Genomic DNA, 26,797 nt, shown 5'->3' with positions numbered 1-26,797 from the left:
CTCCTGCCGACCCTGGGCAACGGGATGTGAGAGGCGATGGCGAGAGGCCCAGAGGTGTCTTGCCTCTCCCAGGAACTCTTGCTTCCCCTACACTTGCTGATAACTGGCTCATTCCTAAAAGGCAAAATGTGCTTGTCAGAGATATTTGTACACTGACCTGCTAATATGTAGCAGAGGGAATTGCCCCTGTTATCCCTTTCTGCTGAATGGCAGAATGCAATCAGAGGCTCTTGTGAGCAGTCACAGACAGTCCCCCCCAGCCCCTCCAGTGGGGTTCTTGGCTCATCCTGGTGTTCAAGTGCAAGCAGAAGGGGCTGAAGTCCAGTCTAGTGCTTGTGCTTCAAACTGGTTTCTAAAAGGGCAGGAGTCCCATTCCCAAGAAAAGACCTTTTACAGCAGTTTGATTTTCTGAGGTGTGAAGCAAGATGCCAGGTAAAACCTGGTTCCATGAATTCAGAACAGCCTCTCTCACAGAGAATTACAGAGCCTGAGTTAAGCATCATTAAAAAATAGTTACTAGGTCAAAGCAGTATCTTCAACCTAACCCCAGCTCACGCAGCTGCATCAGTGGGACAAATTCTCAAATGACAGGCCCACAGATGCCTCTGGCTTAGGCTCTGCCAAGTGCCCTGGGAAGCAGCAAACAGGTTACAGGGATGAAAGCATGAAGATCCAATGGTACCTCAGAGTGTGGGGTCTCCCCCAGCCCCTCCTCATTTTTCTCCTTCTTGGAATGGACTGCAGCAGAGGTGTGGCGCTGCCTCTTCCGCTTTCGCTGCTTCTCCAAGAGCTTTTCAGAAGCTGGGATGCAACAGAAAAACCATTCAAGGAAAATGCAGAAAGAATTCCCTTGCTGCAGGTGACACCAGTAAGTTCTGCAGCCTGAGTGCTTCAGGCTGGATCCTATATTCTTTCAGGGCCTAAGGGCTGGGGCAATACCAGCCTCCAGGCACTCAGCCCTCTGCCCTGCAGCCACCACAGAAACACCAACTCATACTGGTTAAAGCAACTTTTGCTGGGCAGCTGAACCCAGAGTACCAAGCACTTACACACACACACACATTTCCACAGGCACTGATCCCAATATCCCAACAGTTTGCCCTGCTATCCCTGCATTCACTTACCTTCTCCCGTGTCCTGGAAGTGGCCTGGTGAGTAGAGCTCAGAGCTGTCACTCTCTGAAGGGCCAGTACCCTACAAACACAGGAGAGCGAGTCACGTCACCAGAGGAAAACAGAGGCACACACTCCTCAGCTGTGAAACCTTTTGGAATGACTGCAACACCTAATTTACCATCCAGATCATGAATTCGTCAGTCATTAGAGATTTTACAAGAAAATATTTGGTTTGTGTGTGTGATAAATCATATGTCTAAAAGTCTGTCTCTGGGAAGGGAGGAATGTGGAGTCTGATGTGTCTTGTGCTCATGAGCACCATTCACAGCTTCCTGTGCTCTCCTAAAAAGGCTGCTAATACTCTGCAAGGTGCTGGGAGAAGACATTCTCTCCTGAGTTTACGCTTTTACAGACCTTAAGACTGAAATACACTGGCCTCTACATTACTGCAGTGGAGGTAACTGTACTAAGACTGTGCCTCACAGAGAAAGAAAAAGGAAAGCCGTGTTATTAGTCAACTTTAGGAACAGTGGCAACAAGTTCTGTGCAGGCACATGATCTCAAATAAACACAAGTGGCATTTTTCCAAACCATGTCATTGAATATTGAGTATTCAGTGGAGAAGCGCAGCATTTTCTTTAAAAATCTGAACCAAACAAGGTATCCTACATGTCATTCACCTCAAGCCTCCATCCTGCTTCAAGCTCTGCACTTACATGCATTCACCAGCTCACTTGGAAAGGTAACAAAGAAAACACTGCTCAGAGGAAATCTGATGGAAAAGGACAAAGCCTTAGGTTCAAGTTCAAGCTACATTGTAACATGACAGAAAGCCTCTGCGCAGAACATTTCTGCTCATACCTTTCCAGCCAGCATCCAGATGACTCCTTTTCCAGAAAAATCAATTTTAAAAAGGAGATTTTAAAACAAAACTACCCAATCCCCATTACAACTGGAGAGGGGTGGGGGACAGTGGATTATTTCATCATAACACAGCAACCAGCACCTTTGGGAAGGGTGGACCTTTGCTCCTGGGCTGCAGCCAACAAAAAACCACATCCCATTGCATTGTGTCTTGTTTAGCAGGATCTGCTGTCTGGGCCTGCTTTCCATCCAGTTTTTAAAAGAGCTGGAAGGGAAGTACCTTCTTTTGGGGAGTCCATTCCTCCTTCTTTGGCATAAAGGCAGTGTCCAAGTCATTGGATTCCAAGAGCTTTTTAGTGGGCTTCCTTTGACGCTTGCTTTCGAAGTTTCCTGCAATGAAACCCTTCACATCAGATAAACAGGGGTTTTCTTGTCTTCCATCAGATTAAGGCCATTAAGTAAATATCAGCCAACAGTTCAAGATAATCTGCTTCACCCTGTCTTTGAGATCATAAGCTGCTAGGGCAGAGATGCCAATTACCTGCTTCTGTACAACTTCAATAAAAACAGACCTCAGTCTGTCATGACCTTCAGGCTCACCTCAATAAGTAATATAAAAATCCACCCACAGAAGAGAGGCTGTGAACTCACTGCCAGCAGGTAACACATGCTGGCAGCACAATTCACATCATAATTTCCCAAACACTTTGATCTGCATAAGCCAGTCCTACCACTGACACAGCCCTGCCTACACTCCCACACCCCTCACATCAGCATTCATGCTGCTCCAGTAAACAGGCTGAAGATCACAATCCTGGTTAAAACTACTTGAGAGAAGATACCCCAACAAAACTATTTCCTACTCAAGCTTTATCCTGGCCTTCAGGAAGTAGGAAGTTGCTAGACCTGGGTTCCTTCACTAATTTTGGCAACAGTATAAACTTAGAACCAGGAAATGCTGATGCTGAGTGCAGACACTCTGCAGACACAGGCTGTTACCCATCCCACCCCATTCATCCACTGGCTTCCAGAGTCTCAGCTGTGCCCTTTGACACCTCTGCAGGCACAGCTCATCCATCACACTCCTAACCCTCAAGACAAGCTTCTGCCCACTCTCTGTGCTTCAGCAAAAGGTGAGGGGAAATGACTCAAAAGAGCTACACAACCTCTGCAGACTGGATGTTTCCTCCCACTGCTGCAGCCTGTTGTGTTCTCCTGCATCTCCAATCTTGGGTTTACATCCTCAGTTTTTCCTCCTTTAATCCTCTCCAACTTCCCTTCCTGGTGACACCCACAAGCCTCCAGAGGCAATCCCTCTTCCCTCACACATGACAGGCTAACTGACCTCTCACTGACCAAAAATCTGCCTGCTTGGTTTATTTTTTTTGACTACAAGCCCTTTAGGAACAGTGTTCCCTCCAAGCTAGCACAGCCAGAACACCAGGGCTTCAACTCTGGACACATCTTTAGATGCTACCAGAGAATAAACACACTGAAAGGAGATTCTGGGACTGACACTGCTGGAAAGGGAAAAGGCCCCTCAGACCACACTCCTTCTACACTGTGCCTTACTGAGGACCAAGAACCTGGCTTACTGCTCACACAAGTCCCCAAAATTTCTAGAGATGCTTAGAACCAATTAAGTAGGAAGTTCTTCCAGAGGGAGTTTTGTGCTACAGCTCCCTGAGCTCCCTAGGAGAGCAAAAGATCACTCCATGAAGCTCAGACTTTGTGCATCACCCTCAGCACAGCAATGTCAATCCAAAGGGGTTTACAGCAACAAGAAACTGTCAGGCTGAAGGGATGTCAGTGTTTGGAAGCACAGACAGCAAGGACTCAGAGAAGGAGTTGTGGCCTCCTTCCTGTGGACAAAAGAAGCATTCTGTGCAAGGATCTAAGGAGGACCACCACAGTCTATAGAAAGCCAACAGTACCAGGTCACTGGACACCCTTGCACCTGCCCTCTTCTCCTTTCTCAACACAGTAACAGTCAGTGAGTGAAGAAGGCAAGAACAAACAGTGGCAACAGTCACTGATCTTTCATGCTGCCCCAAGAATAATTTTTCACTGAGAGTTACTTTCACTTACAAAAGCAGCATCACACCCCCTGCCACTTACCTGATTTCAGGAATCCCTCTTCTGCATCTGGAGAAGCAGAAACTTCAGAAACATCCGAGGAAGACAGAACCACCACCTCTGGAAAATCTGAAGATCCTCCTTGAGCTTGACTAGGGGGATCAGTGGAGTGGGATCCTAGTTCTGAGAAGGAACACTCTGCTTCAAGGACGGGAGGGGACTCTTTGGTTGAAGATGGAGTTGAAACCAAAGAACTTGGCCCCCGCTGGGTCTCTCTGTCAGGACTGCATTGTGCAGGAACGCCTCCTTCACATTCAGACCTCGCCACAGAATTCACCTGCCATGGTGAAATATGTTGGTGAAAACATTCATTCTGCATGGCACTGCACACAGCAAGAACACTCAACCACAACGAACATAAACACACAGACAGGGTCCTGGAGAAATAACCACAAAGAGACGCTGGCCTTCACCCACCTTTTGTGATTGCTCCTGGCCCTTCTTTGATTTTTTCTTGGGTGCAAACAAGTGATCATATTCTTCTGCATATTCCAGAAGCCGTTTACTTGGCTTTCTAAGGCGTTTCCTCTCTGAATGTGCTAAGAAAAAGGAAAGCAGCTTCAAGACTGTGTTTCTGAGATGATCACAAGACATCTGTGGATGATAGCTGTTCCTGCCTTCTCTTCCAGAGGTTCCATGTGGGAAGAGCTGATAATTCTCTCTCTGAGACAGCCCAAAGAATTTTTGAGTTTCCTATTTTCCAAAATCCCAACTTAGCAGGGGGGAATTTTAAGGACTTCAAGCAGTTCAGGTAAGAAATCAAAACACATCAGACTGAGAGGCTCCTAAAATTTCACCCACCATGTCCCTACAAGCTACATCTAACTTTCCTGCAGTACCTCTACCAGAACCAAAGGTCATTAGCAACTCGTTACTCTTTTGCTGTTTACTCAAACTCTTTTGGTTTTAGTGCAGGGGCACAGGAAAACACTGTTTTCCCATAACACAGTTCAGTCACTAGTTTCACTAGGAACACAAGCTTAATTCCTTCTCTTCCCCTCCTCCCTGGCATTTTTTTATATACTACAAATTCCCCATCTGCTACTGTGGGCCCATTTATTGCTTTGTTTGTTCCACAATGAGATCAGGGAGCCAGTGACTGCAGCACTTCTTGTCTCTGCACAGTGTGGTGGCATTGCAAAGTAAAAGGTATTTCCTCACCACAACCCTAACCACATCACCTCGATACACCAATGCAAGCCAAGCTCCAGAAAACTCAACCCTGACACTAGAACAGCTCTTCTCAGCAAGCTGCAAAAGCAAGGTGATGCACATTTATGTCTTTTTCTCACTTCCCAGAATACTTCTGAATAGATCTGACTTTTCTCCTTTTTAGCATTCAAAGTCATTAAATAATACTGCCCAAAGATTTCCCCTAGTCAGGAAAATACCTGCATCTCCTGGAAGTTTTGGAACAAACAATAAATATTCTCTTTGCTTCGTTTCATTTGTAGGAGGTGGCTTTTTCTTCTTTAAAACGGAAGCATTTTATAACAAAGCATTTCAATGCAACGCTTCAGAACAGGGATGTTGGACAAGATTGCTACATTTTATTGTGGCTTTGTGGTTAAACAAGCATGAAAATGTCAAACTTGGCCAAAAGAGAAGAAAGAAACAACTTTCTCAAACACAGCTATTTTCAGCCTCTATTAACACTCTGCACAGGTGTCTGAGTGAAACACACATTTCAGCACATAAGCAGTTATGGGATGAGTATCCTCACCAGGCAACTATTTAGAGCCCCAAAGCCATGCAGCAGAGTACACAGCACGGCGCCAGAAGGGCTGACTTAACTGCTTTTTGTTCCCAAAAGGGATCCCATACAGGAATCCCAAATGCAGATTGACAGTGGCAAATCACAGACCTGATGAAACTATTATTTATAAAATTGGTTTACATCAACCAAATCCACCAATCTTCATGTCTGCCTTATTTGCTCTAAACCACTGTACAAGGTTTGTGGCAAAATTATGCCCAATGCTACCATTTAACTATGATGAAGACTTTATGCAGTTTGAGCTTAGTGGAAATGGCACAGTTGTGACTGCAATCTGTTCTGATGTCTTACACTGAAGCTGCCTGCTGTGGGCAAGGATTGCTCATATCTCAAAGCACTGCATCAGTCCAGTTTTCCAGCATCAGCTTCTCTGCTTTCTATGCCTTGCCCAACATAAAGAATGGTCTCAACACAGCATTAGAGGTTTACTCAGTCCCACCAGCACTGGGGATGTTACAAGAGCCCTGCCAGTGGCACTGGTGCCTCCCCACAGCACATCTGTACAAAGGGGTGGGTGTGCACAGAGCTCACATGCTGTTTAGGGCAGGGGAATTCATTTATGCTGCAGTTGTTGATCTGGCACTTTTGTCAGCAAACCCAGGCCCTGACTGCTGCTGCTGCATCCCTGTGTGCAGCACCAACACCCTGTACACTCCTCACACTGTTGCCACCTTGCCCAGAGCCTGCTGCCTTCCTCTGCCACTGCCCTCCCAACTTTCTGCCTCTCAGCACCTCCTCTTCCCCAGCTCACTCTGCACACCTTCATCTTCACCCCACACAGCATCACTGAGGGATGCTTCAACTGCCAAACCACCACGAAGCTGTAAGAACCTGCCTGGATGTCGGTGTGAAGGAAGAACCCCCAGGACGTGCATCCTCTCACCTGCTCTACAGAGACTTCAGTCCTCAAAAACACACAAACCCAGCACGTGTCAATGAATGATTAAGCTGGTCATGACTTAAAACCAGAACTTTTACCCCAGGTGTTACACCCTATAGGCTTGTTTTCTGTGCCTGCTGCAACTTGCCTTGGGCAGGTCCCACAAGCACCAAGCCAGGAGCTGCCTTTGCCACAATTGAAACAGGAGTGCAGGCTGCCTCCAGCAACCACAAAAAGCAAAATACACACATCAAAATCTGCACTGAGAGAACACATAAGTGACAGAATGCACACAGGCTCAAAATTATGATAAGTTGTATTTTAGGATATCACAATTAGATTAGAGCAATTTAGTGTGGTGAAACCTATGCAAAAACCTAATTTTATTGGTTTTATTAAGGTGTGTTTCCCCAGATTCCCTGCAGAAGCCAGAGGATGATACATGTTGAATATGGTTCTGTTGGCCCTATTCTTCCACACACCCTTTTACTTCCTCCATTGGCTTTAACCAAATGTCCCCACCTCTGTGGGAGAGGCTCTCTTGCCTTTTGGTCCTCAGAAGCCTCCTCCTTCTTGGATCATTTCCCTTCCAGTGCTGCTGCCTTCCTTCTGTCTGCCATATTCCAGACCCACCTCCAGCTCAGCCTCCCTCTCTTCTGTTCTCTCTTTCACCCATCAGGCAGCCACACCAGAACTGTAAATTAGGAAGTCTGTGGGGCTCCACAAGTCACTATGAGTAGCTAATAAAATTCCACACTAAAAACTAAAAAACTCCCAACACATTGTCTTAAGGAAATCCTACAGAACAAACCGAAGACAAGCCATGTCAAACAGCACTATGAAAGATAGAAAACCGAGCAGCCATTCAGGCTCAGTTTTCTGGAACTTTCTAGCACTGACCTACCCCACTAACATCAAACTTGTGGCTCTAAGGAACACATCATGAAGGTGTAAGTTAAAGAAAAATCCCAGGGTCAGAAGGATTCTTATTTTACCTTTCACTGGGGAAGAACTAAAGATTTTGAATGTGTGCAAAATTTTCTGACCAATAACCAGAGTACAAACTCATAATGACTCTGCCTCCTTTGTCCTCCATGCTTACACAGAACTCAAACCAAGGTCCCACACTTTCTTCTGCTCAGACGTAGATATCTTCACATTGTCAGCCACAAATTCTGTAACTTATCCTTTAAATGAAAAAGTGTAAAATGTATACAAATACTCTGGCGCAAGTCCAGCTCCCTTACCTTGTGCAGAGAATTCAGACTGGGGAGCAAAGTTGCCAAGCTCTGTTTCTGAGTCCATCACACTGGTGTTTGGCTTACCACATACATTCAAACGTTTATCAACTAAGTCTAAACGATTCTCAAAGTCCTGAACTGCCAAGTCTCCCTCAAGCACCTTTGAATGAGGGGAATGCCTACGTCCCAAGCACTCATTTCCCTTCAGTGAAAAGCCACGAGAATTCAGGCCAAAGGCACTCTCCAAGTTTCCTTGTTCCCTAGATCTACTGGTGTGCTTATTAGATCTAGCACTGCTTTGGTTAAAACGCTGCCATCGCTTTTTGGGTGCTACGTGATTGGTATCATTAGACTCATCACCAAGAGAGCTCTCACTATTTGCCTCTGAATCCAAGTCTGGACTCTCCCCATTTTCAGCAGAATTGCAGCTCTCATTATTTCTACCAGCTTCAGGTCTCCTTCCAATACGACCTAAATTGTCATCAGATAAACAGGCAGAGTCTTCATCAGTTGAATGCTCTGTTAAATCAATACACTCCTTCCTCTCAGTATCTTCTGCCTCATTCCCTAGAGGTCTGGTAACCGAACTGTGCCCACGGAATGCATGTTCTCCTGAATCTCTGGGTAACCGACTTAGCAACTTACTTGGCCCTCCTGGTTTTAAGTCCTTTCTGTTTGAAACTGTTTTATCTCCAAGCTTTGATGACTGCTTAGATTTTGAACAGTTGCGTTTGGACATGCAATTTGTGCCGTTTGTCCCAGAAACAGCAGCACTCGCAGGCTCCCTTTTACCAGTACCAATCCCTGTCAACTTGGTTGGAGGACCACGTGAAAATGAGGAGTTGCTTATAGCAGAGTTTGGAGTTACGGTTTCCTGGACACAATCTCCATTTTTTTCTATTTTATATGGGGGACCTACAATAGACAAAGACTTGAGACCACTTGCAGAATTGCTTCCAGAACCATCACCTGTGCTGGTATTTCGAAATGGGACTATATTTTGACCAGTCATCAGTTGCTGCTCTTTTGTCTTACTGTCATGCATATCCTTCAACATCATTAACAAGGTGCTGAATTTGTAATCTGGTTCAATGGGCAAACGACCATGACCAGAAGCAGAGGAGAAAAGCAAAGGTACTGTGGCCTTTGGAGTGCCAGAGTCACTGGCATCATCATTCATGGACCGATAGGACAGTTCCTTCAGCTCTGACAGAACGTGCTTCACCACGGCTGTTTCGATTTCAGCAGAATCCCTGGGTTTCTCATGCATGTTGTTTAACAGTTTCTGACCATCAACTTTTCCACTTCTCTGAAGAGAATCTCTTGAAAGGCCAGAGAAACCTTTGGTATCTGAAGAACAGTGATTCACAGCACCCTCCTCTTCTGCAAGAGAAGGCTCCAACCCAGCAACCTTTTCTTTATGTTTACATTTTATACTTCTGCTTCCAGGTAATTTCATGCTTTTTGCTTTCAAGATTGCTTGATTTGTAACAGCAGGCCAGGAGCCCTCCTTGGAAACACTTTGGGGGGTAGGGTGCTTATTTGCTAGGGACAGATTGTAATTTCTCACATCTGAAGAGCACTCGAGAGGTGTCAATGACATCTCAGCATCAGACAAACCTACTTCAAGCTCCCCATCCACAAATTCAGCATCAAGTCTGTTGGTTACTGAACCTCCCAGAGCTTTGCGATCTCTGTGCGACTTCTTCCTGGCCCTTCTGCTGCTCTTCTGAGAAAGATACATGGAAAGTTTAATGTTTCCACTTGATGTCATAGCAAAGTCCTTCTCCACTTTATCTGAAGAATCACTAACTTCAAGAGCACTAGAGGCTCTCTCTGAACTTTGGTCCATGGTATCTACATCACTGTTCCCACCATCAGAAAGGGAAGAGGATGAATCTGATTCAGTTTGTTTTTTCTCAACACCACCATCAGATGCAGAATAGTGTATTTGTAACTTGGAACTGCACAAAATGCCCAGGGAGCTCTTCTCTCTCTCAAAAGACGGGCTGGAAAACAAATCTCCTTGGAGGGTGCTTTTCAGAGCGTCACTTTTACGATTCTCATAGTCTGGTTTTAGAGGAGTCTTTTCAAAGCGTCTTTCTCCAAAGGAGGACAGCAAATGGTTTTCCCTGGTGCTACTGGCTGCTGTCAGGCTGTTGGCAATCCTGCGAAGCTCGTGAGACGCATGTTTCTCTGGCAGGTCCCCAACAATCACGTTTCTAACTACGCTCTCTGGTGTTTTGTCTTTGCTTTCTTCCCTCGGTGCTTCCCCTCTTGCGCCACTCTTTTTTACTCTAGTCCTTTTTCTGCTTTCAGAGGTTGTTTTCACCTGTGGCTTGATGTGCAATTTTCCTTTTTCACTGGCCACGTGTCTGGAGTCAAAAGCCAAGGATTTTAAGCAGCCGTTCAGTTGCGTGTCCCTTTCTGCTCCAGGGCCATTGCTGTAGTATTCCAGCTGCACGTCCTTCTCGCTGTCCGGCTCGCTCGAGTTCTGGCTGCACTTCTGATCCTCTGGCCCCCCGAGAAGAATGTCTTCTGCCTGTCCAACACTGACTTCCCATTTAGCCCTAAATCTCTGAGGAACCTTAAAAGTTGGAGACAAAAAAAAAAGACAAAATTTCAGTAGGTACCCAAAGAGGTAAAAGCGAGGAGCACAAGGCACAGAACACAGAGACATTCCTGCATTTTGCATCTCTAAGACAATTCCCTGAGACTGTGTCTGGCAGACACAGGAAGTACTGCTCCTGGGTAAGCACCCTGCATTCCAGCTGAGCCCTGTGCATTCCCAGAACAGTAAAAAGGTCCCTGGCAAGTAAAGGTCTCTGAAGAATCAGATGTCTTGGCATGCCAACACACCCCGAACACAACAGCCTGTAAAGAGCAATGCATAAGGTATGGATCCCTGGCACAGAAATGCAAAGCTACAGCCAGCAAGCCTCACAAGGCAAATGCAGCACTGTTTTCCTCAAAATATCTGAGCAGACCTGTTTGCTGTCCTCATTGCTGATTCTTCCTGCATCCCCTGAATTCAGAGCACGATCTGCCCTCTCCATCAACTCACCTCGGGACTAACATGAGCTCCACACACATCTAAGATGTGCTCTATCAAGTTCACAATGTTCATTCCTGAGAATTCTCCCAGTTTAACTCTGTATCTGTAGAAAAACCAGAAAGCTCTCTGCATACTTAACAGGAACCTCTGCTAATACTCAAAATCAACAAGAAACTTGTTTCTTATCTGCATGTGTAGTTTTTGGCTGCACAACAGCAAACTAAGAGCTTCACAACTGCTCCTAAAATCAAAACCAATTCCAAGGCAGGAGGAACAACTCACATTGCTGACACTTTTTTCCTAAAGAAAACTCCAAACCAACAAAGTCTTATCTCAGCAGATTCAAGAAGTTTCATGAAGCCTGATAGCAATCTAGCCGAATACTCTCAGCTTTTCATCAATTTTGGCTTCCAGGGGTGCAAACCTGGACATTTACGTGAGTAACAAACATTTGATTCCCTCAACTGCAGGCATGCTGGCACTATATTTACATACAGAATGAGATTTCAGCCACGCAGCACTTCTAGGACCAGAGAAGTTACTTGGGAGCATGTCACTAGTTGTTGAGAGCACAAGGAGAAAAGTCCTTAAAGAAAATACTGAACCTGCCCTTGGAAAAGAAAAACCAAATAAGGCCACTGCCCCCAGGGACTCACATCTGCAAGAGCACATTCAATCTGATAGTTCTGCACTAACAAAGGTTATAAAGCTTAGAGTATAAGAAAAAGAAAAACCAGATACCATTGCTTAGTATAACTATTTGCTCTCTCACAGTAACACAGTAGCCTCTGTAGTTCTTCACTTCAGCTATTCTAACGAGTTAATTTCTGCAGTCACCTTCCTAAAGACATAGACCAGACCCCTGTGTCACATTACATTAACTGGCTACAACTGCTCAGGGCTGTTATGTTTGGAAACGGAGATGGTGCGATGAGCCACAAAACTCATTCCCACAGGCTCACTGACAAAGCATTTTCCAAGTCAAATTATAAGTCCTAACAGGTTTCTATAAAGAGAATTACTGAAGCAGTGCTAAAAACCCCACTGCTTTATCTCAGCCAGTGATCTAGCGAAGCATGCAACTCCACCTCTGATTCAGATCAGCCAAAGGAGGCTGCCAGAGAGCACAGAAGTTTTTTAGCAGCGCTGCAATCCACAGCAGGAGAGGGCTGTGCTGCTAAACAGATCCCACGCCAACAGAGCCCAGATTCCTCTGCCTTCCAGAGCTGTCCAGGTCCATAGAAGCAGCAGGCCACACCCCAGCACAGAAGAGAGTCTGGAAACTCCTGGCAGTTTATAAACTATGCAGCTGTAAGGACACAAAGAATCCCTTCCCTGGCTGACATGCTGCAGTCAGTCTCACAGAAGCTGTCAAAGTACAAATTCAGGCATAAAGGAATATTTTGTACTGTGCAGATTCAAAGAAATAAAAACATATTACACAAAACAGCTCTTTCACCTTGTGTTTGTATCCTTTTTCCTTCTGCTTTCCTCTTTTCCGGAGAACAGGCAGCTCTTCAAACTGATGTCTCCCTTCAAAGAGGACAACAGCTTTCCCAGGAACCCAGGTTTTCTCTGAAGGTTCTCCTAAGGCATCCACATAATACTCTCGGTATGGTCTCCCACCGGAAACTATTTCAAGAAATTTAACAGAATTACCCTTGTATGTAACAGAATAAAGACACAAAGAGACACAGAAAGCAGTAACTATTTGAGAGGTTGTTTTCAATTACATTTTCCTTACCAACATTCCTACATAAATTCGAGTTCTGGGGATTTCTACTCACAACTAAGGCAGACCCCTTTGTTTGCTACTGTCTATATTTGTATTCTACATTGCTACTCTATTTTTAAATTGTTTGGGCTTTTTTTTTTTTTTTTTACAATTGATTAACATGCCTATGATTGGTCATCTTCCTACAGCAAAGATTGCTTGCTTGCAAAAAAAAAGAAGGTAAAAATATCTAAATATTTTTTCCTTGAAAGACACAACACACCAGGCAGAACATTTTTTTCTGCTACTCCCTGATTAATGATTAAACAGTCCAGAGCACTTGACCGTTGGGAAAACACAACAGTGCTGGGAACACCCAGAACTGACATCCTTCTGGATAGGATTTACTCACACAGGTTGAGCCTCCCTCATCACAATATATCCCATCCTCTTCAATGTTTTAATACCAAACAAAGTCTGATTTAGGACATAAAACATGAACAGCAGCATTTAAGCAAACACATGCACACACACTGAAAAGATTAGGTGCAACATGACACATTAGTTGCAGTAAGTCTCTCCATACTTCAGGCACAAGAGGTGCAGAGAAAGAAAAGAAATTCAATCATAGGGGCACATTCAAAGATGCTTTAAAGGTACTTTCTATGCAAGAAAGTTGAACACACATGGTACAAGTAAGAACTGAATCAGTACTGGGTGGAAAAGGACAGGTCACAAGCATTGGAACAGAGCAAACAGCACCTTTGGGATACAAACTTCTCCCTGCAGTTTGCTGCAATATATTAACCTTCTCCTGGAAACACCTTCACCCTCTGAACAGGCGGATTACACTCCCAGCCCATTTGGTTTGTGCTGCCTCTTCCAGGGTGCCAGCACAGTGTGGCAGCCTGGCCTTAACTGATGTTGAAATTGAGATTCTAACAAAGACCACTGAGAGGATAACAAACAACAACCAGAACAACATCAAACCAAGTGCAAAGATCACAGGCTGCATCCACCCCATTCACAGTTCTGGGACTCAAGCCACTGAGCCTATACCTTCCAGCTTCAAAAATCTTCCAAGCCAAGAGCTTGCTGAGAAAAGGTAAACTGCCTTTAACTAAATATTCCTCAAATCCCAAGAGAAGAGCTTTCAGCACAAGAGACAAGGTTGAAGAGACCTGCCTTGTTTTGAAGGGCTTGTTCCCTTGGCAACAGGAGAGCCAAGGCAGTAGGACTGAGCTTCCTACAGTGCACACAGAGCCCAGCTCCTCCTGCCCCGAAGTGCCCGAGTTCAGATCCACCTGCTTTGCCACCCTGGCATTGGGAAGGGAGGGACAAGCACATTACATACAGCCACAGCTGAAAAATATAAATTTCCCATGAGCTCCACTGGTTTGAACACAGATAAAACAATGGTGGGAGAGTCCATCATGTGGCTGGAGACCAGGCCTTCCTGGAACTTGCTGACAGAGCTTTTCCTCCCTGCAGAATTCCTTTATTATCAATCCTCATGCACAGGCTGAGAGGGGAATACTGGACAGCTATATACATTAATCCTGCCCAAAACTTCATGAGGAGGGATGCTGGGAGACAATATATATCAGCATATCTTCTGGAAACATCTCTGACCGGACTTTGAGAGCTGGAAACAGACTATTTAAAATAGCACATTCACTATTCCCTAGAATCAGGATAAATGCCTCCCCAAAGGATGAAGGGGGAGGTGAAGAAAGAAGACTTCAGCAACCAGGCTTGGGGATGATGTGAGCACCACGTAGGAAAAGCTACTTCATGTCTAGAGAAACAGCAGTGGCTCTGAGCTGATGGCCACTCAAAAAGAACTCCACTCATGCACAGCACTTGTGCTTAGGCTGGCAAGGGTCACAAAACCTGGAGACAAAACCAGTAGTGAGCGGCAATCTCACCAGTCTAGAGCTGTCAGTGGCAGAGGACACCAGTTCAAGGGGTTTCTAGTTGCCCAGAGAACAAAAAGAATCAGAAGGGGAAACCAGGAACAGATAAGCCTTTCTGTTTGTGCCAGTCTTCCCATGGCATCTGGTACGATAGTAAAAGCAAACAATTCCTCATTTCCCTTCTGTTCTCTCCATCACTCACCTATGTCTGTCTTGATCTTTTAAGACTCTCTTTCTCCCTTCCTGGCTCTCTCCTATGGCCAAGCACACACTGCTCTGTTATATTTGCCCATCTCTCCTCCTCACATTTAGCTCACTCACACTATACCCTAAACAGTCACATATGTGGCTCCATCTCTTGGTTTTTCCAGAATTTCCCTATCCACAACCCCTTACTCTTCTGTGCCAAACAAGACACAAAAGTTTCACTTCCATGCACATGCTCCCATCACACCCTCAGGCAGTTAGCAGCTACACTAAATTACCCCACACTTCACTCCTCAGCCTCTCCACCCTCCCATTCTCCAACAACAACTCTGCGTCCTCACACATTCCAATCTTCCCAGCTCTGTTTCCTCACCTCTTCCACCTCTCTGATCCATCTCCTTTTTCTCTGCATAACTTTTTTGAGAGGCTGCTCTTTCTTCTGCACTGCCTTGAGCTTAGCCCAGCTATCTGTCTGGGAAGAAAAGCCTAAATGTCCAACAGCTATCTGTGCCGCTTCATCATCCCCAGCCCCTTCTTCTTCCTGCCACCTCCCTCATTTAGCTCTACTCTATGGATCCAGGTCTTGTTTTCCACAGCAGAGTCTATTTCTTAGCACCTTTCAAAGGCCAGAAATGCTTTTAAAATTAATTAAAACCTGCAGCATCCTGACATACACAACACCTCCACTTTGTGGTCTGAGTAGATACAGTACCTTTCATTTTTGAGTGACAGTCCAGCACTGGGTCATGACAAATTGTGCATGGCCACCATGGGCGTCTGTTGAACTTGGCCCAAACAAGATCCCCAACTTCATACTTCACTGGAGGCTTCTTCTTGGCTCGGATCTTTGGGGAAAAACCAGAACACAAGAAATCACTAAAGCTCCAGATGCTTTTGAAGAGATTTGCCTCCCCCCCTGCGTGCAGATTACACGGGACAGCAGAGACATTTACATTAAAAAGCAAGTCCTGATTTTACTTAGTGGCTCCTACACCTTCAAAGAACACAATGGTTCTCCCCATTCTTCTGCAAGAACAAAGCAATAAGAGGATTTGAGAAGGTTTTTGTTATTTTTTTAGTAAGTATCGTGACCTCTGGTAAATGACTGCACTCAAACTTCACACATTTGAACAGGTAAATATTTGGAGTCACTACTAGACCCCATTATTTCACCAACATGAGTTTGTTAATTTCAAAGGTTGCAACATACCGAAAAAAAAGTAGCAGTAAGAGACAGTGACATTTTCCTGACTGAAACGTGATAAGAACAGCAAGTGTTTATCAATTGGGTAAAAAAAAAAAGGTTGGTATGTACAAGTTAGTAACTTTCCTGCTTCTCATATGTGCTCAGGAAAAAGCTTCACCAGAAAATATTTGAAACTAAAGACAGGCACAATCACAAAAAAATTATATTCTGATGTTTAGCTTGTATGAGCAGATCTGGTGTTGCTTTGCTCCATAACTACAGAGCAGAAAGGGAGTGTAACAGCAGGCACCCCCTCTAGGACAGACACAACACTGACCTTGCCTGTCTCCAAAAGCTGCTCACAAGTATCAACTCTGCACACACAGCCACCCAAATCCACTCAGCTTCTCAGGGCTGGCAGCAGCCACAAGAGCACCGAAATCTTTCAATACACAAACCCTAAAGTGTTTAAAGCCATTTCTGTGTCACTGGCCAGGAGCTGAGTGCAGATCCCGTGCTGTTTGTGAAGCACGAAGCCTCTCTGGCTGCATGTGCAGGACCTGTGCCAAGGAGGGGATCCAGGAGCTTTGGTGTTGTGAATAATTGAGCCAAGACGAGATACAATAGGTTTTCACAGGATACCAGAGTCCCTGTACCCAGCTGTGAGGTATCCTGCCTGTTTAGCAGCACCCACCAACATGTCCCATGTGGGTTCAGCATTCTAAGAGCTCCAAAAAGCACCCCAGGTATTCTTCCTGCCAGTAATGCTCCTCATTAAAGTTGTTACAGCACGAACACACACCTTTCTGCTTCACTTCTCCATCCTGCTAACCACCCTGCTCCAGGCTTGTCTCTTGCCATACCCAATTCAACATCCCAGCAACTAAAACACAACAGACCTCTCTAATAAAAGGTATATTCCGTTTCTCATTGAGTTTTATGGCTCTTCTTCATGTGGTCAAAGAAAACACAAAAGAATAAACCCTGTCACATGAAAAAAGGCATGTAATGATGTTACAGACTACATTATTGAAATTCTTCTCACTCACTCATCAAAAGCCACACAATAACTTATTGCTGAGCAGGAGTTCAGGAACAGGGAATGTGAACAGCACGGGGCAGGGGGCTGCAGCCCCTCTCTCTGCCACTGCCTTGCTGCACCCTCTGTGTCTCCAGCTGGATCTGAGAGCACAGGACCAGAGGTGCTGCCTCAGCTGTTGCTTTTAAAATGCAGATGCACTTTCAGATGCAAACCCCTTCTTTTTTTAGTCTGTTTCCCTGCTTGAGTTCTTGTAAATGTGACTTTGGCCTCAAATTTTTTTTACAGATTTCCAGCCTGGGCTTTGAGGGGCACATGTATATCCCAGCTGATTATCTCCAATGCTGTGCATACACGTACAATAGATGTGCAGCTTACTGACAACTGTAACCTGAGCACAAGCACTGGACAGAGCAGTAAAACCTCACTGGAGGTTTGCCAGAGCCATTCACATTGATCCACCTGAACGACACCCGCAGCCCCTGCCCTTAGGCAAGTCTGCATTTAAATCAACTCTTTGTCAACCTCCAACACCCCAGCCGAGTGAAAAGGTGGCTTTCAAGAAACTATTCAGACAATGCCTAAACCTCTTTCTAAGAAGTCAGCAGCTATTCTCATTCCTGCCTAGTTTCCTCTCTCATTTCCCCAGCATTAGCAGTCAGGTGTTGGACTCACCATCACCCACCACAAAGTCCCCACCAGTGGGTCACAGAGGAAGCATCATGTCCTGAGGGAAGCCTCGTGACAGGATGCACTGCAGCAGGTCACTGTCTTGCATAATTTTCCCCTCTGGTCTCCCTAAATCACACCAACCTGCCAGAGATGCCTTAACAGTTTTTTTCTTTACACTGCAAAAAAATCTGCTAGAGACTTTCAAAACGTGTAACACTAAATAGCCAACAGCAGAGCAGCAAAAGCAGCAATTATTGTCCTTCCCAGGTACAGTTAAGTCTCTTCCTTTAAACTCTGTAGCATGATAGAAAAATTATAGCCCCAAAGCATATATTTCTTATGTCAGAATACAACAAATCTCACTCCTATAAAAATCAGCATTTACTATGCCAAGATTAAACTGCTGATAAATCCTGATGGCCAAAAATTTAGCCCTTCAGTAACAGCGACTTTTCTGCGAGCTAGGGAAAGCCAAAGTTTTTTTAAAAAAATAAACTTCAGATGTAGTCCCATACATCTGATCACAGCACTGTTCACTTTCAGAGCATGGAAATATTCAAGTATTTAAATAACAAGAAAATCTGTGAGCTAGCTTGGATAAAATCCATGTTGTAACCCATACACTGAAGAAATTAAACCAGGTAAGAGCCTTGGTTAGTGAGGAGGGAAAGGACAGGGCCTTCCTTCTCCATTGATGAGGAACAACAAAGTTTTGTATTGTCTGATGTTCTCCTCAAGGGAGTCAGCACTGTCCACTCTGTTATCAAATGCTTGGCATTAATCAGCTGTTCAGATGGGACAAGCTACAGCCTCAACTCGATGATATGCAGCATTTCAGATCACTCTGTGATATTTTTGGACCAAACAAGACTGTACCTTGCAGATGTTTTTCATCAAATCCTCTCTACCAAAAACCCCAAATGATCACTGTGAAAGGGATCACAAGCCAAGATTCAGCAGCAAGATGACACAAAAACCACCTGCAAAGTCACCTCTTGAATTTGTACTACATCAACCAAACACAACAGTCTGCCACTCACTAAGTGAAACACCAAACATAGCTGCTCAGCTTCATGAGAAGGGGGCTTTCTATTTGAAAGCCAAGTATCTTTACTCTCCTGAAATTCTCACCATACAGCAAACAATGAAACATATAAAGCAAAGAAAGCTTAAATTTCCAAGTGTTTTTATTTTGGTAAACATACTGTGAGTCCTTAACTGTCTTCCACTAATCTTTCTCCTCTGAAAATAACCACATCATTAAAAAGTGGAAAAAATAACCCTTATCCAGTAACCACTCTTGGCTCTGTCACTGGAAGCTGTTGTTCAATCCATTCATCTTGCTGGACCAAGTGGCACAAAGCAGAAGCCCACAAACACAGACAATGCTGACAGCCACAGAGTGCACCTTTCCTGCAGCACTGGACATCTCTGAAAAAAAATCAGAGCAGCACCAGCCTCTCCAGTGCAGCTGGGGACACAGCTGCAGACACCCCACGTGCCCCAACGGCGTGCCCAGGGATGTGACCACCTTGGCAGAGCCACAGCAAGACTGAACTGCACACAGAGGGGCAGAGACATGTCTGCTGTTCCAGGCAATTTATCAAATTTGCAATTTCATATAGCCAAAGAGATATCTGTCCAGAGATCAAGCACTGTCTGCAGCCATTGGAGCCTGCACACTTCCAATTCAGACCTGCTTTGGAAAGCCATCGTGGAAATACTTGGCCAAGAAAGCCCTATTACAGTTTATTCCTGACTTATTTATAAACAATGTTACTCAATGAAGCCAGGGACAGAACATGTTTTGCAGAAAGGCTGGGGCAGCAAAAGACACTGTGTGTAAGGATGATGAAGAAAAGCAAGAAAGAAGCCACTGATCCTCCAAAAATAATGGAGGAAGATTCTGCCAAGCCTGTTTCAGGCATGAACTGAACAGAATCAAAGCCAAGGATGAATATAAAAGGAGGTGGCCACATCCAAAGGGTAATTAACCAATAGAGTGTAAACAATGACACTAATAACCTTTTCCTCTGAGTGTACAGCAGATACCTGCCCAGGGCCCTGCAGCAGCAGCATGGGATGGGGATATCTCCTGAGCAGATCTCACCACGCTGGTAGCTGCAGGGAAGTCACACCCCACACATGAGCTGGCCCAAATATCACTGCCAGGGGCAGAAACAGCAACAACTCTGCCCCATAAACTTCCAGTGCTCTCTTCAAACCTTCTCATTCCCAGGCCAGCAACTCTCATGCTTCTCCCTGCATTCCATCTAAGCCCAGGATAAAGTTGTTCCCAATACCTATTTTTTATTAGTTAGAACTGGAAGCTTGCTGAGAATCAGTCCACAGCCTGCCCCCACCACCACCTTTTATGCTTTTAAGATTGGTGATCATTATTTTTTCTTAACAGGACAAGATGATAAGAAGGCCATCTAATTCCTATGAGCCACTAATGCCAGATACAGCTGAAATGGCTCAAGATCAGCTTTTTAACCAGAAATAAACCCTACCAAAATGAACTTGAGGGAAAGACATTTGAAGGCACCTGGATAGGCTGGGCCTCACAGTCTGCTGGAGAGGGACTTACAATGACAGAGTGACAGGACAAGGGGGAATGGCCATAACCTGGGAGAAGGTTTAGATTAAATGTGAGGAAGAAATTCTTCCCTGTGAAGGGAGTGAGGCCCTGGTACAGGTAGCCCAGAGATGCTGTGGATCCCTGGAAGTGCCCAAGGCCAGGCTGGATGGAGCTCTGAGCAATCTCATCTACCAGAAGGTGTCCCTGTCCATGGCAGGGCATTGGAACTACATTGTCTTTAAGGCCCCTTCAAACCCAAACCATTCTGTGATTCTATAAAGAAGTTATCCACTGACAGAACCAACCCCACAGATGGTGTCACAGGTGCCCTGTGCCTAGGACAGGCCACTCCCAGCTCCTGCCATTTCAGTAGAACAGGTTATTCACCCTCTGCCCTCACAAAGGAGAGGCAGCAACTGGGGCAAGTTTTTCCTATTAAAATAAATCCAGAACAAGCCTGGAAGGGCACTGCTAAAGCTACCCCAAGAGTCTTCAGGAGATGGAACTTCCCTTCAGCTACAGCACAACCTCACTGAGTTAGCAGAGTTTAATACAAAGCAGAGCAGTTTCAACCTCAGCACTGAGCTGTCCATACAGCTCCTGTCCCAGGGGATCCAGATCCTTTAAATCTGGTCATAGAAACCAAGCAGCAATGGATGCAATTCCCATACAGTGACTGCTGCTGACAGACAGTTAAAAGGTCAACTCCCACCTCTGCACTGCTCTTAATGAAGGGAGAATGGAAAGAAGTCTGAGTGATCCATGGTTCATTACTTCACTCAGCCCCAACACTCCTGCACTGAGAAATGAACAGACACAGAGAGAAGAAAAGAGAGGAACTGGGAAATAACCTTTGCTTGGGAATGCTGCATGGAAAGGTAAAAAGGAGGAGACTAAGAACAACAACAAAGCAAAATTAGTAACTGCTTGTGATGGAAGCTAGAAATAATAAATCTCATTAGCAAAGATTTGTGTTTTAAAGAACATTTTCTAAAATCAAAACCAAATCAATTAAAAAAAACCACGAAAATTGAGAGATAATTAAATTGTATACGCTTGATAGCTTAAGAAATATTTGAAACAAAGCAAGCAGAGATCACCGAAGCTTCCTCCATACCAAGTACCATTACCAAGCACAGGAGCTTTAAGCCTTTACAGAGAGGCTGCAATGCTGACTCTGCACTCCCTGTGACAAAACTTGCAGGAATCAATCCCTGCACAGGGAAAGGGGCAGGCCCAACTGGAGCCCACATGGACAAAACCCCCACCCAAACCACGGCACGCAATGGCTTATCTGAAGAAACCAGAGTAATAATCACACTGGCATTTTATGGCAAGCTTCAAATCTACCAGAGCAGCAGAAGAAGCCTGCTGGAAGCCCATGGACAGCCTGTGCTGCTGGGGACCTGGGGGCATGCTCTTCATCCCAACTGCTCCCATCTTCTTCAGCTTCAGCACTGCCGCAAAAAGCAAACAGGCGTCTGACCTACATTCATGTCTGAGAATGACACTGCCTCTTATCTGGGATCATTATCATCCAGAAGTCTTAAATACTCACTAATCAAATATTCACTAGCAAAAAAAAAAACCACCAGAAATGATGATACAGATCAAACTTCTGTTATCAACATGCCTGCAGGTAATTTTCTGTCTTTGGCCAGTTTTTGCTACCATCTTCCAGGGTACTGAAGTTTTTCAGGGTCCGTATGAACCATCCTGAAAGTTTAAATTAAGAGAGCAGATTGGACTACTTTGAGTAATTCCTACATCCTGAAGCATTTCTATCAAGTTCAGGAGTTATCCACATACAGATATTAAATAAAGAATGTACTGAGGAGAGAACACAAAGTTCCAGTTTCCAAGATAACTGGGTAACAGCATCCCTGTTTCACTCTGAGGAGATAGTTTTCCTGAGGGATTGGATGGAAGCGCAGTGCAAGAGAAAGCTTTGGCACTTCAGCATCCCAACTACCAGAAATGCACCTGACAGCAAGGTTTGAGGGAGGCAGGAGGAGGACGTGGGAGAGAAGGGGTGTGATCTCATCCAGATCCCCAATGGAGAGAAATCCACTAACACACAGAAGACTTCAGACCACTTCCAGGAGCCTCAAGCAGAGGACAGACTCTCATACTTGCTTATCTGCACACATTTTAAATGATAAACCACATTCTCTTTAAATCTGGCTCTTTAAATCAGCACTAATTGTTTCAGCGAGCGAGGAACCGCTGGCATTACCAAAACTTTGCAAATTCTCACAAAGAACAAGTACCCACAAATATCTTCTTATGTCAGAGAACAAACAAAAAAACCACAAACTGAAACCAGGTCATCAGATTTTCCCCCTTTTCAGCCTTACTTTTGTGCTCCTCTATGTCTTATCAAATTGCTCACAAGTAAGACATTGGATAGACACAGGATCCATTTTTCAGACATAAAGTTTCTAAATCCATGAAATGAAAAACAGATTCAAACTGTGCAAAATGAAACTTGGCTATTCTAATTTATATATGTATGTTCTATTCATTACAGCTTAAGCTGTAACCAGAATGAAGCAGAACTAGAGAACAACATGTACAATGCAAAGAGTGAATACTGTACTAAAACCTCAACAGTTAGAAAGTGTGAATTTGGGTTGATTTAAATAAAATTAACTGGCTTGTTGCTTGGTTTGGTTGTTTATGTTGTTTGGGTTTAAGTTCATGGGATTCTTTAAAAGCAACAAACATTTAAGGGGGGGGCTTACAAATCTCATTTTCTGCAGAAGTTTTTATTTACCCACAGGAAAGAAGGGATAATCCCACCTTGCTAGTCCAAATAAAAAGATGCCTCTTACACAAAATCATAACCTCCTGAAAATGAGGTGGCATTCAGCACATAAGTCCCCCTACCCAACAACACCATTTTTCCAAAAGAAACAAAATTTCTATTCATACAAAATTAAGTTTGAATATGCACTTAAAACTTTGACTGCTTCTTCCGAAGTCCTACTAAAACTGAAATCAGAATTTTGGAACACTAAGAGGGCAATAAATTTATCTGATGCTTATTTATTTCTTTACATCCACACTCAAAGCCATGACCACAGGAAGGTTCATGCTTCAGGCACCAGGTACTACAAACTTATGCTTCCAAGAGGCTTCCAAGCCTTTCTGTGATGAATCCAGCTTCCTAAACATGGTGAGCACACTGTGAGAGGACTGCCAACTAGAACCAAGAGGAACCTGACTTGTTTTACTGCTGTTATTTAGAAATCTGCGGGCAGTCACCACATTAGCCAGAACAATAGGAAGTCTGAACAGGTGCTTGGGGAAAACTAAACAACAAGGTAACATCAGGGCAAGGGGAGGAACTATTAAAAGGGTGATAATCACTCTGCTCCTCACCCTTCTTGTGAGGCAACAGCAGGTTTCTATCTTTCCATCAACAATGGGAGGGGAAAGCCATGAACACACTCCTCCAAAACAAGTGGAACATGGAAGCTTCAAGCAGGGCTGAGGGTGAGAGCCTCTCTGCACACTCAGCACTGCAGGCACTACGGGAGCTGAAAAATAAACTGGCAGTTTCCAGTGTGCTGAGATACTACTGTGCAGGAAATTAGCTGTTCACTTTTTCCTAAAGAATACCACACCAAAAGGCATTCCATCCTCTGGCTTGGATGCAACACTGGAATTGCTCCACCCAACTCAACACTTCTGGTGTCTCACATGCAAAAGTCAATGCCTGAAAACATAAAGGGAGACCCCAGTGCATTATTTCTGATGAGTGTCTGAAGTTAAAACAAATTACTCTGCTATTTTATTGTATAATTATTTTACTGTAAAGCTGTTTTTTCCTGAAGAGCCCAGCAGTGGGATGTGCTATCTCCAGCAGCACCCACAGCTGTCCCAATTACTGCACGTGACCAACAGAACAAGTTCCCTACCAAGAATTCACTCAAAGCTTTTCTTGCCAACCCTTCCTACCCCAGTGGCCTACTCCATGAGGAGGAGGATGGGAAAACAGAGGGGAAGGCTCCAGGACTAGAGATGTGCTGCCCTTTCCCTGTGATTCAGCCACCAACAGTGCTCCCAAAACACTCCCCTTCCTAATGCCACTCGTGTGGTGTCCCTTCCACCTGCAGCCTTGCTCTTCACCCAGAACCCCAGCAGCACCTCAGCCCCACAGAGACAGCAGGGATGCTGCTGGAAAAGCACAGAATCCACCTGTGGATTGTGCAGCTCCATCACTGCCAAGGATACAACCAGTGCAGGCAATGAGATGGGACAACTCAGCACAACCCTTCTGCTCTGGTTGTGCTAGAGACAGCAGGGAAGGCACCCAGCCAGGACCAGCCTGTCCTTGAGAGGGAAATAAGTGATACTCAAGGTGACTTTTCTCCCAACTTCTTAGCCATTTTTCTAAAGAACTGTGTGAGATAAATTTAAATGATAACCAAGAAGAGGCAGCATGTCAATTTTAACAAGTGCTTTACCATCCTTCAGTAGAGGCAAGACACACTGCTGAAATTCCTCTGGGCTTCATCAATGCTTTTGGACACAAAAGAGATGGATGCACACCCAGGCCATCTTTATCTCTGTCACACATTTAATCACTGCTGTGAGCAGCCACACTGGAACCAGATTTCTAATGTAACAAGAACAGAGCACTTCAGCTGGCACCTGCTCCAGCACATGGCAGCATCCTCCCCTGTCCTTGGCACTGGGGTCAGGAGCACCCACTCAGATCAGCCAAAGCGATGCCTGAGCTCCTAGCCAGGACTGAACCAGTGGGGCTCCAAACTTTGCACCTCAGTTTTCCTCAGCAGGGCACCACAGCTCTGCAGCCATGACAAACTCCCCCAGGTTACCATTCTTCACCAGATGGCTCTGTGCAGACAGAACAAAACATAGGTCATCATTTTTAGATATTAAAAGTGGCATTCACCTAAACTGTTGAGTTTTTTAACTCCTAGGACAACCCCCTGCCTGATTTCTTCTTTCTGATGCTTCTATTCCCCTTGCCTTTCTAACTGCCAGAGCAAATAATTGAAGAGCAATAAAAATTACTATACATAAGCTGGCTGTCACAGACAAGAAAAGCAGAAGTATATTCCAAGGAGCTGCACTGAAAATTGACCATCATCTACAACACCAATTTTTGAGTTACAAATATATTTTTAATACCATCTCAATTATATTTCAGAGAACACTGCTTTTTTCTTGGGGCTCAAGTAGCTTGTTGACCATATTTAGAGTACACCTCTTGAGTGAGCTACAGATTTGTTCAGTCAACTTGGGGAAATTTTTAAAAAACCCCACTTAATAATTGCTGCACAGTTTAACCCCACTTCTGCAAACAAGGGTGTAATAAGGTACAACAAGAAGCTGCTACATTGCAAGAGGCAATAAACAAATCCATGACTTCATGCAGAATATGCTGCTCTGAAGTCAAAGATTACTGCTATAGCATCAAACTGAGCCACTATCATTGATTTTAATTTTACCAAGGCTTGAGAAGGAGTTGTAACAGTAAAACTTGAATCACTACCCTCAACAACCTAAGATTCATTAGGGAGAAAAGGTTCAAGTTGTGGGAGACACACTCTCCCAAAAGAAATCCCCAGCACATAGTCATTCAGCAGGGTCTGAGAGGCAGCATCCAGCCCAAAAAAACACCTGCAAAAGCCAATTTAATTGCTACTATTGCCAGACTTACAACTGCAAACAGTATATTGACCAGGACATTGCTTGAACAACTTCTCTCCTGCTCAAGTTTTAAAAGTAAGTTTTAAATTTGGAAAGCAGAAATTACAGAGGTTTCTGTCATTACATCCAGTAAAACATCACTTTCAAAACTGTCCAATCTGCAAGAAAATACCTCTGGTTTTGCTATTTGCAAACAGACAGGTTCAGCTTCAGAACATGAACCACAAAGGCATCAGTCATTCAAATTTCACACAAGGTATTTTCTAGAGAAACCAAGTCATTTCCTGTAACACAACCTTCACAAACAGATATTTCACACCTAATCAGCAATCAGAAAAACAAATACAATAAAACAAGAAGAGGAAGAGCAATCTCAGCCAAATGCTATGATAAAACCCTTCCAGAATCCAGCCTGCTGTGCAGGAGAGCTCTGGATCCTACAGACTGTTCAAAACCCTCAGAAATGAGCTGCTCTCACATCCTCACACACTGCAGGTCCTGCTATGACAGCTCCTAACACCCCCCACTGACACCTCCACCATGACCAAGTGGCAATGCAGCATCACCACACCATGAAAGCATGAAATAATTAAGGACCTTAAAAATTTATGGTCAAGCAATAACACAGGCAAGGACAGGGCCCTCACGGTGGCAATTCCCATTCTTCTGGACACTCATCATGGCTGAAATCCTTTATAGGTGAGTTTAGAGCTACTTGAAACAGGAATG

General features: G+C 44.6%; 1 protein-coding gene across 1 annotated transcript in view; it reads right to left on the bottom strand.

Annotated features, from left to right (window-relative positions):
• The window catches only part of NSD1 (nuclear receptor binding SET domain protein 1), a 62,177-nt gene that overhangs the window by 24,877 nt on the left and 10,503 nt on the right, over positions 1-26,797 (bottom strand). The window contains exons 2-10 of the mRNA XM_031055208.1: positions 21,734-21,840; positions 15,618-15,750; positions 12,528-12,700; positions 8,020-10,600; positions 4,533-4,654; positions 4,098-4,392; positions 2,260-2,369; positions 1,125-1,194; positions 683-801 (exon numbers count right to left, since the gene is read on the bottom strand). Coding sequence (XP_030911068.1) covers positions 683-801; positions 1,125-1,194; positions 2,260-2,369; positions 4,098-4,392; positions 4,533-4,654; positions 8,020-10,600; positions 12,528-12,700; positions 15,618-15,750; positions 21,734-21,840 — 3,710 coding nt within the window. The remainder of the gene's footprint in view (positions 1-682; positions 802-1,124; positions 1,195-2,259; positions 2,370-4,097; positions 4,393-4,532; positions 4,655-8,019; positions 10,601-12,527; positions 12,701-15,617; positions 15,751-21,733; positions 21,841-26,797) is intronic.

The sequence above is a fragment of the Geospiza fortis genome, unplaced genomic scaffold (genome assembly GCF_000277835.1).
Source record: "Geospiza fortis unplaced genomic scaffold, GeoFor_1.0 scaffold55, whole genome shotgun sequence".
In the NCBI taxonomy this organism is placed as follows: Eukaryota; Metazoa; Chordata; class Aves; order Passeriformes; family Thraupidae; genus Geospiza; species Geospiza fortis.
This window is presented reverse-complemented; position numbering and strand designations above follow the sequence as displayed.